This window comes from Orcinus orca, chromosome 14 (genome assembly GCF_937001465.1).
Source record: "Orcinus orca chromosome 14, mOrcOrc1.1, whole genome shotgun sequence".
Classification (NCBI taxonomy): Eukaryota; Metazoa; Chordata; class Mammalia; order Artiodactyla; family Delphinidae; genus Orcinus; species Orcinus orca.
Genome location: NC_064572.1, coordinates 49,761,396 through 49,781,619, shown reverse-complemented (window position 1 = coordinate 49,781,619; position 20,224 = coordinate 49,761,396). Strand labels below are relative to the sequence as shown.

The following is a 20,224-nucleotide window of genomic DNA, read 5'->3' as shown; positions in this document are numbered from 1 at the left end:
AATGTAAGATAGATAGCTAGTGGGAAGCAGCCGCATAGCACAGGGGGATCAGCTCAGTGCTTTGTGTCCACCTAGAGGGGTGGGATAGGGTGGGTGGGAGGGAGGTGCAAGAGGGAGGGGATATGTATACATATAGCTGATTCACTTTGTGATACAGCAGAAACTAGCACAACTATACATTGTAAAGCAACTATACTCCAATAAAGATGTTAAAAAATAAATTAGTTAAAACAATAAAAATAAAAAAACAAAATAGTACTTTTAGCTGAAAAAAACCCACAAAGTGATAAGAATGTTGGGGGAGGGGAGAGGAATAAGAACAAAGCATCCAAAAGCTATGAGAAAAAAAAATTTTAATTGGAGTCCCAGAAAAGGTAAAGAAAAAACAGGGTATAAGAAATATTTGAATATATATTGTCTATGAATATTCCAGAAATGAAAACAGCAACAACAAAACCCCCCAAAAATGCAGATTAAAGATGCTCAAAGAACCACAAGAAGAATAAAAGGAAAATAAAAGTAATATACACTTATTGTAGAAAATCTAAGCAATTCACATATCCCAAAATCATCAACATACGCATAACCTTGTGAAACAAAATATGTAATTAATGAGTTGTAAAGCCATTCCAGTCTTCTCTATGCACTTATAAAGTTTTAAAATTTTTTTGATACTGTTAAATCAATTTTTAAATATCTTAGTGAACTCCTTGGAGGAAGTATCTTTTTTGTTTCTAAATCTTTGCCCTAAAAATTCTAACAGCCTCAGAAGCTTAGATTTTAGCATAAGGAGAAATTGAGAGGATAATCCTATTTCCACTGGTCTGGGCATTAGGCAACAATCAATGTTCTAGTACATTTGTTCAGTGTTAAAACTAAATATACAAAAACTTTTATAACTTCAGAATAGGTAATAGTATCTGATAATAATATCTATGCATATCAACGTTGCATTTTGAAATATATCTATATAATCTCATTACAAAATATTTCAAAGAACAATTCTAGGGTTTAAATTAGACCAGTGTTCTCAGCTAACAGTTCAAGGTGAAGACCGCTAAGGCAAAATTTTTAATACTTCATGGCTATTCCATCCTCTCCTCAATATAATTTTTTAAAATTTATAGTTATTCTATTTTTTTTTTCCTTTTTTCTTGGCTATAATAGTTATTCAGTTGAATTTAGAACTCTACTTTTCACAATATAATCTAGGTTTTGGAAAACTTAATAGAATGAAGAATGTTTATCTTGTACTTCACAGTGTCAGTTGAAACCAAATTGGCTTCAGTTTCCAAATCTTTTATCTCTAAAATATTTACAAGTACAATTCAAATTATAATCACCATTATTTTACTCTTTAGAGCCAGGCTGTCAGCCTAAAGAAAATAGATATTTTTAAATTTAGGAAAGCACCTTAAATTTGAACAATCTATCATCATATTTTAAAATAAAACCAGTGTATATAAAAAAGAATGCAGGGCTTCCCTGGTGGCGCAGTGGTTAAGAATCTGCCTGCCAATGCAGGGGACACGGGGTTTGAGCCCTGGTCCGGGAATACCCACATACCGCAGAGCAACTAAGCTGTGTGCCACAACTACTGAACCTGCACTCTAGAGCCCGTGAGCCACAACTACAGAGCCTGCGTGCCACAACTACTGAAGCCTATGTGCCTAGAGCCCGTGCTCCGCAACAAGAGAAGCCACCGCAATGAGAAGCCCGTCGACACAATTAGAGAAAGCCCGTGTGCAGCAACGAAGACCCAACATAGCCAAAAATAAATAAATAAATTTTAAAAAAAGAATGCAGATAGATTTAAATAAATGTTAATAGTGACAATCGAAAGAATATAAAAATTACTTTTAATGTATATTTCTAAATAATTTTTTAAATTAATAAAGTAAGCAATTATTGTCTTAGTAGACCTAAATGCTCCTTCATTTGGATGGTGAGTCTAAAACCTGAGAAGCCATTGCTTCAGTAATCTGTATTTCTTCATAGTGATTAATATACTCTCTTGCATATCACCCATAAATTAATTATACATACTTAATTATTAATACTTAATAACTATGGCTTTTTAAGAAATTAAGTTGATACTAAATCACTTTCATTGCTGGTAAAATAGTAGTGAAATTTTGTTGATGAACAGATATAAAGTAAAACTAAATTCAGAATTTATGAGTTTTAATAAATAAATGGGTAAATAGATGTTTACTAAATAAAAACATGCACCCATATATGGATATATGCATGTAAATTTGTATATGCATATATTTATTTGCATGATGTTTATTATATAGAGAGACATAGAAAAACTAAATTCTGAAATAATGGATTTTGGAGATTATGTGTATATATATACACACATCTCTGAATATTCAGAATATATATATATGATTATATATCAATATGTATTTTTACTACAAAACATGTTTTTAGGTAAGAATTACATGCCAATAATCTTTTGGACACTAGATGTCACTAGAGTAAAGGAGAAACTAACAACAACAACTAAAGCTGTTCTAGAATAATTTCCAAAGGAGAATATGTAGCAGGGTTTTGTTTAAGATTTTGTATATTCCTTATTTTTAAAGGATTTAAAACTCAAATATTCAAATTCATACCTGGAAGAAATGTCACATGGACTTCGGTGGAAGTGATTATCTCCTCTGTTCTCTACCCCCAAGTCAAGGGAAAAATCAGATGTTAATTTTTGCCTATTCAATAAGACCGTGAAGAGAGCTAGGCTTGTTCTTAAAATTCAAGCCTACTGACATCATTGCAGGCAACTTGCCACTTTAAGAAGGGATCTGTGCTTTCCTCTCAAAGAGCAGGGTCTTGGAGCAAGAGTGGAAGCCGATGCAAGGTGATCTCGGTGAACTGCTTCTTGCTCTAAAGCATAATGGATCCTCAGACATCTCAAGGAGAACAGATCCCCCGAAGTCACTTTATCTCATACTTAGACTTAAAAATTCTAGGCGTGAGTACCCTAGGTATTGTTTCTTAGATTTTTTTTCTTTTGTTTTGATTACACTTCACTTTCAAGAAAAATCTGATGGGTTTTAAACTATTTACTTATATCCTTAAATCAGGATTATCTATGGGTGATACTGTAACCAAAAAGCTGTTACAGACAATAAAAATACTCACTTAAAAAGCTCATGTCTGTCGATGGCTCTGTTGGTTTGGGGGTCGATTGCATAGACAGTCAAGTCACACTTTGTGTAATCTTCTAGAGAAAAGGCATCGCCATGCCGGCGAGCTCCAACGTTCTCTACCACAACCTTGGAACCAGGAATTTGCTCCTGAACATAGCGATCCAAAATCCTGTAAATCAAACGAAGCACAAACATGACATTCTGACAGGCTCGCTGAGGAAAAAAATCACCTTCAACCTGAAATGACATTTAGTAAATTAAAAATGATGACAGCCTGGTTTTTGTTAATGGTTACTGAATATGAACTCTTGAAAAAAGTTCTCTATATATTTAGAGTGTTTAACTCCCAATGATGCTAGAAGCTGAATAAGGTAGAAAGAGGCCATCAACCATGTCATATTTAAGTCTGGACTTTTAAAATTTATGATACCATTTGAGCTTTCACATGGCTCATGAGAAATGCCAACTATGTTGTACAAATAAAACTATCTATGCTTTATGGGAACCATGGGGTCTTAGAACTCTTGAGTTCATATGGTTGGTGTTATAAATTACACTTTCCACCAGATTTTGTGATATGTCAAGGTGCAACAGTAGGATACCTTTTTTTCCTAAGAGTGTAAAGACCCTTAGAGCATTATAGCAGTGAGAATGTAGAGATATTTTGCTTTGTCAGGTTTAACAGGTTAAGATAAAAATATTGTATTCTGGGCTATCTTAATTTTGTAAAAAAACTATGACTTCTTATAATTAGTTGAAAGTAAGTATTTCTTCCTGGAAAGGCAGGAAGTTACTTCGTTCAAAATAAAGTTCCAAACTAAGTATTTCAGAAAAACAGTAGATGCATCCCTTTTGTGTCACAAAGATGAATCACGTAGACTTTGAATAAAACCAAATTACACTTACCTTTTTTAAAAAGAATCATAACTTATACCTTGAATATTAACAAGTAGGATTTCATTTTATTTCAAGTTTATATTTTATTTTATCACTGGTTTCAATTTATTTTACAGCTATTATACGCCTATTACAGAAAATGTTACTTTCCAAAGCTGTGCTATTGAAATGTCTGTGCTTTACTATCTGATAAAATTAGGTCATTTATGGTCATTCTCTGTTGATAACCTCTTCAACTTCAACTACATCTTTGTGTGAAGGATACTTGAACAAAATTGGCATGTGATTGGAAACATTTATAGCAATTCTATTTAGCATACAGCAGATAAGAAAAACTACACAACAAAACTTTCAATTCAATAATATACTTCATATGTCCCAGCTGGGCTTATATTTTTTAACAGATTTTCATTGGTTTGATATCAGCACCATACCTGATACATATAATATACTCAGTTCACATGGAATAAATGAGACAAAAGAGAATAATATTAATGTAGGGCTAAAAAAGTGACTGTGGGTAATAGATAATGGAGTTTTAATCCATCACCAAGTTGGGAAACCATCAGGGCGATGGTGAGAGTGCAAGCTGACATCTGGGGTCTTTATGGATGTGAATCAACTATTGCTAAATAAAGTCAATCCTCTCTAAGAACACACCATTACTTTCCCCATGTATAATTTTATCAAATTCTTCAGTGTCCAAGTATGGCAAATATTATTTTTATTTTATTTGCTCAGACCCAACACCTAGGAGTCATTATTGTTTCTTACCTTTTCTCATACATCCAATCCATAACAAATTCGGTAGGTTGTACCTTCAAAATTATACCCTTAACTTAACCCCTTCCTATATCCATACCTACCACCAGTCCAAGCCACATTGATCTCTCTCCTGGACTACTGCTCTAGACTCGTAACTTGTCTCCTGATCTCCCACTCAACAATCTTTTAAAACTTAAACTAGAATGTTATTTTTCTGTGCAAAACATTTAAAGCAATGCTGCCCAAAAGAAATACAATGCAAGTTACACATGTAAATTCAAATTTTTTGTAGCCACATTAGAAAATTAAAAATAAAAATGGTGAGATTAATTTAATATATTTATTTAACTAAATCTATCCAAAAATGATCATTTCAGTATGTAATCCATATAAAAATATTAAGGAGATATTTTACTTTCTTTTTTGTACTAAGTCTTTGAAATCTGGTGTGTATTTTACACTTACAGCACCTCTCATTTGGAACTGTCACTTTTCAAGCACTCGATAACCACATGGAACTAGTGGCTACTATATTGGACAGTTATAAGGATTTTCTATCTTATGCAGAGTAAAATGTTAAATCCTTCAAGTGGCCTATGAGATCCTATATAACTCATTCCCTACCTTGACATCTATATCTTGATATGACCAGTATGCCCCTTAATCTTGATTTTCATATCTGTGGTGTCCTCTTTCTGGGATAACTCCCTCCACCCCTAACCCTCCCCACATCACCACAGACCCATGACTTTCTCCCTCACTTTTCTCAGGTTTCTGCTCAGCTTTCACCTTATTAGAAAGGTTTTCCTCAATCATCCTATATGAAATAGTACTTCTCTTTCATATTTTTATATTGTTACTTTTATTTGTCTTTATCATAGTTATCACTACTTAGCATCACATTATAAATTAATTTATTATTCTTATTCTATTTGCTGTTTTCCCCCAACAGAATGTAAGCATCATGGGAACAGGGACTTTGCTTTAGTTCACTGTTAAATCTACAGTGCTTACAACCAGGAACTATCCTTTTTTTTTTTTTTTTTTTGCGGTACGCGGGCCTCTCACTGCCGTGGCCTCTCCCGTTGCGGAGCACAGGCTCCGGACGCACAGGCTCAGCGGCCATGGCTCACGGGCCCAGCCACTCCGCGGCATGTGGGATCCTCCCGGACCGGGGCACGAACCCGTGTCCCCTGCATTGGCAGGTGGACTCTCAACCACTGCGCCACCAGGGAAGCCCTATCCTTTTTTTAATGACTAAATTGCCAGCTTTAAGATATGGATATTAGGAATCAAAAAGTTTAATTTCCTGGCCCGAGACCTCCTAGTCACTGGTGGGCCAGGGCTTGAGCCTAGGTCCTCTGAATTCAAAAGGAACAGCCTTCCTAGGAAAAAAAAATATTAATATATATTACTTGGGAATTTCACACAAGATGTTCCCCAATGTGTTTTCCTATAGGAGTTTGAATAGAATAGATATTGCATTGTAACTTTTTCTCTCTACAAAGTATAATGCTCTAAAATTAGGAGTTGCTAACTTAGAGCCCTCAGGCTAAATCCAGCCTACTACCTCTTTTTGGAAATAAAGTTTTATTTGCAAAAGGATTTTGCTATATAAATTACTAATTATTGTTAACATTTAAATATTATAATAAAAAGAATTAACTTAATGAAATAACAAAATTTAAATAACATTATTAAAAGTAAAAATATTATTTTTAAATTTATACTTACTAAACTATTAATATATCCCTTTATAGAAAGTTCCCTGAGCTCCTCAACTCTAAAGCAAAGGGTAAGTAAAAATGATCAAAGATAATGTGTTGATTGATTTACCTTTCAACTTTACCCTTCCCCTCAACACCAAGTCTTTATTATGCAGATTTAAGACAATGTAAGTGCTGGCACTTATTTTTTACTGTTTCATAGGTTTTCTTCCCAAGAGACTTTATCATTCTTATCCCAGAAATACACATTTTGGCTAGATTTCTAAAGTATGTTTGGAACCTTAATTCCAGGAGCTATAAATTAATTACACTTTCATATGCTATGTAAATATTCTAGGAAATAGACTCTTCCAAACCAAAGCAATAACTATATCAATAAAGTCCTGATTTCACTGAATTTCCATATTGTATTTAGAAAGTAAGAGAAGCATTTGATCAACTCCAAGATCTAAGTTATCAATTCTGATTCATACTATAACACAATATTTCTAAACTCTTTTATTTATATTTTTGAAAATGCCATTTCCATAGATTTTTAAGGATTTAAATTTTAGAATCCCAAACTTCTTTATCTGGGCTTCATGGTGAAGTGGAAAGAGAAAGGAAGAAGACACAAAATGCAAACATTTCTTAGCTTCTTTAGACATTACTGCCAATCATTTCTAGGTTATAATAAGGTCTCCTTAACCTTATCCTCACAGCTATTTCTACTCAATCTCAAGAATTTGTAAGAGAAAAACAAGGCTCACAAAGAGATACATGCTAAGGTCAACCTAAAATTCTTCAAAACATAAACATGTGAGGCCACTTGTAAGGGGCATAGCTTCGCATTATGGGGGAATTTGCTGAATACATTAATATAATTAAAAAGAGATGTGTTTCATTGCAAAGGGTCACTGGTTAATTCTATAAGCATTAAAAAACAAAGTAATAAAAATTTTGTTCAGTAGAGCCATTTCAGCCAGTTCCAAGGGAGTGGGAAGTAATTATTAGCATTCCTATAGCAGCTAACATTTACTCTTTGAGCATTCTGTTTTCCAGGCACTGTGCTCTTAGCTATCAAAGGATACTGACCCCTTCTGAAAAACCTTCCCCATTGTGAAATGGATATATTAGGTCATGAATTTTTTCTTTCATCAACTCTCCCAATTTGTACTGATTTTTTTCTTATCAAAAAAGCTTTGGATTATGATCTGGCCTCATATATGGCCTCATATATGGGCCTACCTAAAGGAAAAAATAAAAGTGATGATCATATGCAGTTCAAGTTTCCCCTTCTTAAGATAGGGTTAAGTCTCATAGGAAATACAGAACATGGCTTTGATGATGATGTGATTTGTCATCTAAGAATGTCTACAGGAAATGAATGTGTTCGTTACTCTGGTCACTGGAACAATAAATTCCTATATATATTTTTAACATCTTTATTAGAGTTTAATTGCTTTACAATGGTGTGTTACTTTCTGCTTTATAACAAAGTGAATCAGCTATACATATACGTATATCCCCATATCTCCTCCCTCTTGCGTCTCCCTCCCATCCTCCCTATCCCATTCCTATTTTTAATTAATAGATTGGTACTCTGCTGTCTACCTTGGCTATATGTATGTTTTCATTATGCCCTTCCCATCCCCTCCTAGCCACCCCAAGACACTGAGAATGAGCGTTTTGGGCTTCATGGTGCTGGATTAGATCTAACAGTCTTTATCTCTACTTCCATCTACTAAAGTAGCTTTCAAAAAGCAATCATAATGACTACATACTATATGATTCCAAGGGTATTATGTTCTGGAAAAGCTAAAACTATGGATATAGTAAAAAGATCACTGATTTCTGGGGGTTAGTGGGGAAGGGAGGTTTGAATAGGTGGAGCATGGAGGATTTTTTAGAGCAGTGAATCTATTCTGTATGATACTACAGTGATAGATACATGTCTTTATACATTAGTCCAAACCACAGAATGTACAACACCAAGAGTGAACCCTATGCAAATTATGGATTTGGGATGATTATGACGTGTCGAACTAGGTTTGTTGATTATAACAAATGCACTACTCTGGTGTAAGATGTGGATAGTGAGGGAAGCTATATGTGTGGGGGAAAGAAGTATATGGGTATTCTCTGTATCTTCTACTCTATTTTCCTATGAACATAAAAGTGCTCTGAAAAATAAAGCCTCTTTTTTTAAAAAGAGATCCAAAGTTGTTGTGCTTAAGAATCTCTAAATTAACACAGATTGTAAAAAAAAAAAAAAAAACTATAAAAGGGAATCTGGCATGTGCCTGCTGTGCTTACTGCACTAGCAAATTTATGTTTAATTCTATCAAAAGCAACACAAGATTGACATCCTTATTCCAGTTTTCAAGATGAGAAAATGTGGTCCTAAGTGTTAAATATCTTTCTCAGAGGTCACACAGCTATAATAGGATTCAAACTTGTTTATTTGAATCCATAGTCTGAGCTCCATTACTAAACTATGCTCTTTTAATAGAACATGCAAAAACTCTGGCATCTCTCTGCCTTACCCTACTGACTTTGGATCACTAACCTCATTTGTATAGGATATCTATTATTCATTGAATGTTCACAATTTCCATCGTCCTAGATGGCTTATATTATTTAGTTCTCACAACAGTTCTATGACAGGAGTTTTATCTGGTCAACAAGTGGTGAAAATGAGTCTGGGGAAGATTAAATTATTTGCCGAAGCTCATGTTTCAAAACCAGTATTATATGAAGTCAAAGCTCCTTTCACAGTGATATATTTCTCTCAAGACTTGAAAGATGCCTGATTTTTCTCTTTCATATCTTCATATCCATGTAAGAGGAATAAATCATATAATTGCTATGAAATTATACTTTTACATTGCCATTTTTTCCACTTTTTATAAATTTTGTCTCAATATGAAGAAAAGGGCATCATGATTTTGCTTGTATAACATTTTCATTCAGTAAAATGCATCAAATGCTTACTATATAACTGGGATTATGGTAGTGAAAAGTAGATTTCCTATCCTTATGAAGCTTATGTTAAATTGATATAAATATAAACATTAAATAATGCTTTGAACAAAAGCAGAACAAAGGCTTAGAGGTTGAGAAGAGTGTCATCTATTTTGGATAGGGTAATCAGAAAAGCCTGCCTCAATAGATGACATTAAGCAGCTAAGAGACAGGCATAATTCTAACTTTTTTCAGGTGTAATCAGCTATTATTTTAATAAAGGTTAAGCATGTGTAAACCACTTTTGCAGAAGTAAACAAGACACTGTGTGATTGCTATTCTACACTTAAATGTTGATAATCACCTCTTTCATAGGACATTTTATGTGACACCCATAGGTTAAATTTTGTGAAACTAACAAGTAATGGTTGCAAAGCACATATGCTTTTATTACAGGAGAGTCTCTCATGCCTTAATCAGTGCCTATTGTATTTTATTTCACACATAATTACTAAAAGGTTAGCTGTATGACTATCTGAAGCTTCTTCTGGCAACTTGGAAGTGTAAGATATTTTGCTCAAAAGAGACAAATTGACAGTAATTGACATCTGTCAACATGAACTCAACAGAAGACAAGGGATAACTAACAAATACAACTATAAAATTATTAAATGACGGAAGGCTAGGTTAGGGTAGTTAAGAGTGAAATAGTAAAGACATTTTAATAATCCTTGATAACATTTAGAATATTAGACAACTGTGAATTCATAATCACAGTTTGTCAACAATAACATATTCAGCCATGTACAGTGTACACACTGTTCAAAAGGCAGAGGGGAATGACATATATTTTAGAATAATTTAAATATATGTTGTTTAAAATTAGCAATCTTAGTTTTTAAAAGAATAAGCTTTAGCCATCTAGATACATCACTTTGAGAAATAGCATTCCCCAGACTAGCTGGATTACTGAGATAATGAGCTTTTTCAAGAATCTGGGGCCACAAAATCAAGACATATACTCAAATAATTAAGTTATGATTTATTTGTTATATGCAGCACTTTGAGTTTATGTTGACCCATCAGTCAAAGCATTCTGAATAATAAGATCTTCTCACATCTAATTTTCATTCCTATTTGAACGTACTCTTAGAATCTTCACATATTCCAAATGAAGCTACCTATTTCAAGAAAAGAGTGAGCTAAATTGTTTTTAAGAAGGTATTATAAAATATATGTTTAGTCTGAACACTATAATTATTAAAATGACTTAATTCAATAAAAACTATAGCCATATGAAAATAAACATATAAGTAAAGAAAAACCATTACTCTGTAAGCTCTTCTATCCTTCTTTCCACTAGAGTAGGGGGTACATTCGAAACAATGACTTGCATATCCAGCTGATTGACCACAGAGACCTGAAAGAAGAAAAAACAGAATTCATTTGGCTTTTACTCATTAGCATTTCTATAATCAAAAATTAACATCTTTCCTTCCCTACTATGCATAGTGGTTTCCCATTTATAAATTTAGGAATAAATGATATTTCTAGCTACACAATCTCTAGTAGGTATGTTGAAGCAGGTTGAGAATGACAGACTAATTGTTTACTTAGAAGTTATAGAACCCTAAGTGACTTCGACTGTTGTTGGTTTCTTGGCTTTTACAAAAGCATAAACGAAGGTGGTTTTGTATGTTTCTTTAATTGGGTTATTTAAGAACACTCAGAAAAATGGAAAACCCAGCTTTTAGATTTTATAAATCCTAAGAGATCATTTATTCATTGTGACTAAGAATCTGGGATATGGATAGTTAGAATAATTCATTCCATGAAATCACCACATACAGAATTCATGTCTGCTTTAGCCAACTTTATGTTTGTGTAGATAAAGAGATATATACATACAAACTTACAGAGAGGCCCAAGATGAACTAATTTAACAGCTGTTTATGAATCCATTCTTTCATGTAACATTTAGAGTCCATTCTATGTTCTTATTTAGAAAAATGGAATAAAAACCATAGCATTTATTCTCTGCTTACAATGTATCATTTACTGTTTTTCTCAATGCTCTACAGGAATTAGCACTCATGTAATTCTATAAATCACCGTATCAGGTAGTTATGACTATCATTCCAATTTTTTAATATGAAAACTAATAAAACAAAGAGCCATTAATAACCTGGGCCCAAATAAGCATAATCTCCAGAATATGTGATCTTTACTATTACCCAATACAGATGTAAAAACTGTAAAGTCAAATCATACACTGTGCTGCACATACATTACACAATTAAAATTGTGTAAATGCATATACACCAGGACCATGAATTGGATACTCTGGATTAGGTATATTTAGCACCATATATCTGAATATAATTTATACTAGGGAATAACTTCATGTTTATATATATTTTTGATATAGGCTGCAAATATACTTGCCCATAGATGCCCTATCAGGAGTCACAAACTCAAATGTTTTCAGGGACCAGGCAGGTAACCTAAATGAGTGAAGTAGCCGAAAGTATGAAATAATAGGGAGAACTGGAAGTCTCTCAAATCAGAGAGCATACAACTCCTCTGAAGAGGTCAGCTACTACTCATCTCTAATGAATGTTGCCATGTGGGAAAACAGGTGCAGATTTCCTGGGGTTTTCCATTTTTTAGGAAAAGAAATACTATGTGAAATATTTACAACTAATTTGAAATCTTTCAAACCATTTTGTGGGCCTAATAATGCATGTCTGCCCACTAGCCAGGTGTCTATCTTATTATCACCTGTGAGCAAATCGCTAACATTGGCAGTTCCAATCCTGTATCCCTAACTCATTACAGGCATCTGGGATCAAATGTTTAAATTTCCCTTAAACATGTACATGAATCTTGATTGTGTCTCCACACACATAAAAAAAATCTAAGTTCATTAGAATCAGGGATTATCACAGATTTTCTGTAATTTTGTCTTTTTATCTTTTTGTATTGGTCCTGAATAAAAAAACAGACAGAAATTACATATAAGGTTTTTTGTTATTTTTTTGTTTTGTTTTCTGTTTTTTGTTTTAGTTTTTAGTAGTAAAAATACATGGTAAAAATCTCTAGAAAAATATATATGAGATTTGTGCAAATGTGTTTCCTTTCTTCCTTCCTTTGCTCTCTTTCTTCTTTCTTTTCTTCCTTCCTTCCTTATCTTTTTTTCCCTTCCTTTCAACATTGGACCAGGAAAGGTAAAAAAAAAAAAATCTGCTCAAAAGCAAACAGCCTGATACAAATAGTAATCATGGACTGTTTTCTCAACAAGAGTAGATTTCTCAACTTCCTCTGGAGTTTAGTGGAACCGTATGGTGGAGTTTTGACCAATGGAAAGTTAGTGGAAAGGAAGAAATAAATATTCTTAAATCTGCCTCATGAGTGAACTTCCCCTTTCTTTCCCAATCTCTATCTGAATAAAGAGGCCATAGAGAAGGGCACAGAAACATTTGCAAGAGAGCTGTCAAGAACACTACCCAACCATATATGCTCTCATTGTTGTGTCATGTGAAAGAAAAATAAAACTTGTTAGTTTAAACCACTGAAATTTTAGAGTTTTCTGTTACACAATCAGCCTACCAAGACAAACACCCAGGGATTTATTACACACAGCTGTTAGATTTTCACTAATTGTAGAAAAACGAAAAACTAGAATGTTAGTTATATTTGGTGCAGGGAAATGGTAAAATTTCCCCTTGTGTACATAAGTTCTGAGTTTTGGAAGTTGATTTACAAGTAAACTGTTGGAATGCAATCAATTCAAGTGCTAGGGACTCTATTTGGAAGCAAAATTTGGCCTTGCAGATATAAGTAACTCTATCATTTGCCTTTAAAGGACTGTCAGTACTTTCTCTTTATTCAGAAGGATAAATTACTTCAAAAGGAATTTTTAATTTGTTAAACAAAATGAATTAAGATTTAAGGTCCTCTGGAATATATACATATTAAGCTTACAATTTATCAAAAATATTTTCTGAACTTAATTATTTTGAAAACATGCTTTTGTACTCTTAAAACAATAATGTATTTCTAATTCTGATAAGATACAAAACTCAGACTGCATTTAACTACAAAAGTAGTTTTCTTAGATTTACCTATAAATAGTTAATTTAAAATTTAAAATCTCCTTAAAGTATTGACATATTATTCATGTAGAAGGTACATAGTTTAATTATGAAAATGAAGACAATAAGCTATTATAGCTTAAGTTTTGATCTTTCAAAAATATTATATGTCCCTGAATCATTGGTTTCTTATACCATCTATAGCAAAGATATTTATATGTTTAAGATTACTAGACTTTATTTATGTTACTTTTCTAGTATAGCCTTTATGCAAATACTTTCAGAAATACACATCAGTTTATTATACTAAACACTTAAAAAATTCTACTTTAAAGTTGCTTCACTTAATTCTTTATGCCTTAATTACTAATGAAAGTTTTTCCAAAAAATTATTTTTATCATTTTGGGGATTGATCTTTGTAATGGATTAAAATTACTAGGTATTGTCAAAAGGAAAAAAGAAAAGTAACATTTGTGTAGCACATAATTCCAAAAACAGGTTATCAATTTACATAATTACTTCTAAATCCTTTTAATTCTTTCTCATAAACCTCTTATAACTCCCCTTTTTTCTATTCATTCTCATGTAGTTTAGATAGGCAGTCCAATAGAAATATAATGTGAGACACAAAAACATGTCAGATACATAATTTTCAATTTTCTGGTAATCACAATAGAAAGATAAAAACTAGTGAAATTAATTCAATAATACATTTAACTCAATATATTATCATTCCAACATGTAATCAATCTAAAACAACTTATTAAGGAGACTTTTTACTTTTTTTTTTTCATGTTAAGTCTTTGAAGTCCAGTGTGTATTTTACACAGTACATCTAAATGCAACCTAGCCACATTTCAAGTGCTCGGAAGCCACAGAGCTAACATATTATACAGTGAATAGAGACCCACACAATTTACTGCTTGGACTGGACAATATCTCTCCTGTCTCTGGTGCCACCTCACTTTTCTTGAAAAGAAGAGGTATCTTAAGAACTTTTTAAAGATAATTGTGTATATTTTCTTCAATACTCCACCAAAACTCAAGTGGAAGCTTCTTCAAGGTGAGTTTCAATGTGAAATCTAAAACCATGTTCAGTTACATTAAAATACATTTATCTGTCTTGCACTTTGAATGGATTTTTTATCTTTGAATTTTTTTTAACATCTTGCATTGGTCATTTGGAAAATATTGGTTCACTGAATATTGCAGATTTTTCAAATGTTGACACATTTCATTACACAATATCAAGAAAAAAAATCAAATTCTTTAATATGACCACTGATCTCATCAGAAAAGTCTTTGAGTAATGGGGAAGCTGTCAAGTTCACAGTAGTGAATACATGCTTCCCAATATTCTAATTTGTGCTTGAAGGCTTGAATGTCATCATTAACAATAAATACTGTCAGTTGTTTTCCTTGAATTGACAGTCTCACCTTATTCATTTTTGTGTAAATGCCTATCAAATATTCAAGTCTGAATAACCGTATTTTATCTCTAAGTTATTTTTTCAAATAAAAAGCTATTCCTTGAAAAAAGCAGCTAATTCAACTTGCATAGAGCTTTTCTCTCAGACAACCATGATACTTCCATACACACCAGAAGTGCTTTATACCTACTTCCTATTTCATTACAGAAAATATTGAAAAAGTATTTAGTCAAGAGTAGACATTGGTTAAAATTAATGTTTTACTGCGTTAGTAAGGGCATTCTTAGTTGAAACAGGCTTTCTTTTTTTCTGTTTATATATGGCTATGAAGCATACAATGGCAGCAGCAGAGCAAATGCAACATGGTAAAAAGGCAAATCATGTCCTAGTATCCTTATTAAAAGAGTTTTGATCTCATGGGCCCTGAAATGATTTGGGGGACCCTCAGGTTTTCATGGACCACACTTTGAGAACTGCTAACCTGTATTGTAAGAGAGGGGCCATTCACTCACTGAACTCATAGGCATTTAGTACTCACTAAAAGGAACTATTCTAGGTGCTTGAGATAACATCAGGGAGTTAAATAAATAAATAAATAAATAAATAAATAAATAACATGTCCTCATGGAGTTTTTCTGAGGAAAATCCATGAATATGATAAGTCTTTTGAAAAAAGAAAGCAATAAAGCGATGTAAAATGACACAGTATGTTGCAATATTAACTAGGATGGTGAGAGTAGGCTTCACTGTGAAATGCATTCTTGCAAATATTTAGAAGAGATAAGAGAGCTAGTCCTGAACACGTTTGGGGGAAAAGCATTCTAGGTAGAGCCATTGCAAAATCTCTAAAGTGAGAGCATTTCTGGCTATTTGAGGAAAAGCAAATTGGCCAATATTATTGGGTTTGAAGGAGTTAGAGGGAGAAGAGTAGAAAACGGATCATTGGAGGCCAGATTACCAAGGGTCTCATAGTCTTCTATAATGATCTAAGTAATTTCTCTGAAAGAACTGGGGTGATATTAGAAAGTTCTGAGCAGAGAAATAACAGGACCTGAATTACATTTTAAGATATCACTTTACTTGCTATATTAAAACCAGACTTTAGCAGGGCAAGCGTGGAAGCATGAGAGCAAGTTAGTGAGTTTGCACAATGACACAGGTGAGTTATGATGATTGTTCAACCAAATTGTAACGGAACTTTTGGAAAATGTGCCGATAACACACATATGTAGCATATGTATCTTATAGTACATATATATACACAACATTATTTACTGAGGAATTAAATGTGTGGTTGAGTAGAAAAAGGAATTAAGAAATGTTTAGCCTAAAGAATTCAAAGTTCATTTGGTCATCAAGCGAAACTGGGAAGATTATAGGTGGGAGAGATGTGATGAGGGAGAGGAGTTCAGCTTAGGAAACATAAATAGATCTTTAGTAGATATTCAATGTAACACTGCATGTACACTTGGACATTTGAATTTGCTGTTCAGGAATGAGCTTTGGGGTGAAGATATAAATTTGACATTTTCTAATATATAGACTATATATATATATTTTTTTTTTTGCAGTGTGCGGGCCTCTCACTGTTGTGGCCTCTCCCATTGCGGAGCACAGGCTCCGGACGCACAGGCTCAGCGGCCATAGCTCATGGGCCCAGCCACTCCGCGGCATGTGGGATCTTCCCGGACTGGGGCACGAACCCGTGTCCCCTGCATTGGCAGGCAGATTCTCAACCACTGTGCTACCAGGGAAGCCCTATAGACGATATTTTAAAGTTGTTGGACTGAATGAGTTTACTGAGTCAGTGAGTGCAGATAGAAAAGAGAATTAACGTCCAAGCTCTACGGAACATTGACTAAAAGGTCAGGAGCAGAAAATGAACCAGCAAAAGAGGCTGAGAAGGAATGAACAGTGAGGGAAGAGAAAAATAAGAGCATGGTGGCCTGAAAGCCTAGGAAAGGTAATAATCAATCAAGTGTTGCTGATGGTTCAAATAAGATGAAGACTGAAATTACCAGTGCATTTAATAAGTGAAAGCCATTGATGATGCTGACATAAGCCAATTCTGGGTGAGTGTTGGGAGAGGAATTTTGGTTCAAGAGGGTTTAAGAGATTAGATGGTGAGAAATTAGAGTTGGCACTAACAATGAATTTTCCTGGAAAGAGGAACATAGAAATGGAGTGGTAGCTGGAACGAGATGTAGGTCAAGAGGGTTTTTTTTTTAATAATTTTTGAAGCTAGGAAAAATAGCACAGTTATGGGAATAATCAAATAAAGAGGGGCTATTGTTACTGATAATGTATAAAAGAAGTAGGAGAGTTGCTGAAACAGTGTCCTAGTGCTGGTGAGCAGAATTGGATCTGTTGCACATGTGGAAGTAATGGCTCCAGATAAAAGCATAGAGAATTGGGCTTCCCTGGTGGCGCAGTGGTTAAGAATCCGCCTGCCAGTGCAGGGGACAAGGGTTCGAGCCCTGGTCCTGGAAGATCCCACATGCCGCGGACCAACTAAGCCTGTGCGCCACAGCTACTGAGTCTGCGCTCTAGAGCTTGCGAGACACCACTATTGAGCCTGCGTGCCACAACTACTGAAACCCACGTGCCTAGAGCCCATGCTCTGCAACAAAAGAAGCCACCACAATGAGAATCCTGCGCACCGCAGTGAAGAGTAGCCCCCGCTCGCCACAACTAGAGAAAGCCCACACGCAGCAACGAAGACCCAATGCAGCCAAAAAAAAAAAAAAGCATAGAGAATTCATCTAAACAAACAGGAAATAAGGCATAGAATGCTGGTGAAAATACTGGTAAGTAGGCAGATTTAGTGGCAGGAGTTGTAGAAGTATCTTTCTAAATGCTTTATCTTTCAGTGAAATAGGATGCCAGTTAATTAGGCAATTGTGAGGATGAGGAAGCTTTGGAGGATTGTGAGAGAGAAGCTCTTCTAGGAGAGAAGGAATATGAATGGACCAGGAAATACAATGTGGTTACTGGACAATGTAAGAGCTCACTTGGGGGCTTTCATCATCAATTTAAAGTAAGACTAACTATATAATTGTACATGTTTTTGCAAGCCCCCAGCATGGATATAGGTCTGGAGAAAGGAGAAAGCTGGAATTAACAAGAGTTATGTTTTTTCCAAGTGAGTGTGATGTAGGGAAAGAGGGCAAGGAAGTTGCATTTTTATGTGATTGAGTGCTTGTAATAATTAATAATGTACTATAAATCTGGCAAGCAGGAAAGAGAAAACATGAGGGGTAGAGGGAAAATGAAAACATAGTAGGCTAAACAGGAAATAGACTGAAGGTCTTGGTGGAGATAGAAGAGTGCTGCAGTTAGCTGAACACACCTAGTATTATGGTCAAAGAATGGGAGGTTTGAAATGGAGGTTACAGAGGGGGTGCCGTAAGTGGTAATGGCAAAAATAACTCACGTTTTAAGTGGTTGCAGTAGGATGGAGAGTAAAGCCATTGGAGGAAGGGCATTCAAGAGATTGTGAGTTCAGGATATTGGAAGAATCATCTCTGCATGTAATGAAATTGCTCAAACTTAGGACTGGAGGATTGTTGGAGAAAGTAACAGTAACTCAGGAGGGGAACTCATTGAGATATGTTGGGGATTGACCCAAGGCTTGGGAGATCCCAGCAATAAAGTGAGGCAGCGAGTGACAGTCAGATGATGAAAATCAAGGCTGATTCCTAGGAAGGAGGGTCTAGAAGCAGTGATGCTGTACATTGAGGATCCTACTCCAGCAGTGGATAGTACGAAGTCTGTGACAAACAAAAACAGAAAAGAATACAAACAAAAGCTACTGCTTGAGAAGGCAGCAGCAGAAGTAGCAGCCTCAGGGGAAAACCAGATTTGCATTAAGTAAGAAAGTTTTATCTAAATTAAAAATCATATCTTCACTCACCTTTACTAAAAATTTTTCAACGATTTCCCATTATTTTAAGAAAAAGTTCTAATATTTTTAATATGGGCTACATCTTTTATTGATATATGGACCACCTACTTCCATCTCCAGCCCTGTCTCTCATTCACTTTCTCTCCCTCACTCTCCCAAGCTGAGTAAATATCTATCAGTCATTCAGAACTGTCACGATTTCCCTTCCTTCTTGGTTCTGGCATGTGTTGTTCCCTCTGCTTAAATCTTATTTCTCTACGTCTCCCTTCTCTTGATTGAAAGGATTTCTGATTTTATAATAAATATCATTTTGCTAGGAAGGGTTCCTCATATACATATTGTGGTTAATAAATATATCACATTATGTTTACCTTAAATTTTATCTTTCTAAATATATTTTGGATAATTTTAAAGATATACTTTTAAATTTCCTCACAATAGTTTAGAGTCCAAATGAGAAATCTATAAACTTCACATTGCTTATGTACATATTACATATATAACCTATAGTTATGTTTTGTTTATGTTATTGTAATATTTTAATTATATAATATTTTAATTTTATAGTGTAGTATCCTTATTATGTTGCCTTAAAGACCACAATGTGTGTATCTTAAATAACAGGAAGAGAAATGACAACATTATTTTATATAAGGTTTACAGATCTTATTTTAATCAGAAAATCTATGCCAACCTTAATATCTTCTATGTCAAAAGCGTTTTGGCTTAGACTGGCCTTTGTTTATTCTATTGCAGCTTTACTGTTATAAATGTAAAGAGTGCTCTGGTCTTCAATTCCACCACAATTATGGTGATTGGTCTTCACCATTACCTAAGAAAAATTTGATTGAGTCTGCATCTATTTGATGGTTAATATTGTCCTGATAACTAGATTAGGAGAACAGTGAAGACTGAAGATTTAGTAAGGTATAAACAGCAAAAGAAAAATTATACTTGATTTTGTCTTTATGTGACAAGTATTTCCAATAGTAATGATAATTATAACTTTTACTAATTTCATCAGAAAAAAGTCTAAATAATCCACACTTCCAAAGTTGGTAGCAATTCCATAGGATAAATGCTTTGGTGTTGAGTATTTTGAATAAATGCCAATATCAGACTGCCCTTGGTAATGACCCACCACCGACCTTGTGTACAGCCTAAGAAAAAGTCAGAGTAGAAAAGTGATATTATTGACTGAAGCCAAATATAACTCTGTCAAGGATCACCAATGTCATCAGTGGGGATTTTGGTAAAACAAGGAAGTCACCTCTGCTGGATCATGAATTTGCTCTAATACATTTC

General features: G+C 34.1%; 1 protein-coding gene across 1 annotated transcript in view; it reads right to left on the bottom strand.

The window, feature by feature from the left end:
• PCDH15 (protocadherin related 15) overlaps positions 1-20,224 on the bottom strand; it is a 711,784-nt gene that overhangs the window by 36,068 nt on the left and 655,492 nt on the right. The window contains exons 26-27 of the mRNA XM_049696610.1: positions 10,822-10,910; positions 3,151-3,327 (exon numbers count right to left, since the gene is read on the bottom strand). Coding sequence (XP_049552567.1) covers positions 3,151-3,327; positions 10,822-10,910 — 266 coding nt within the window. The remainder of the gene's footprint in view (positions 1-3,150; positions 3,328-10,821; positions 10,911-20,224) is intronic.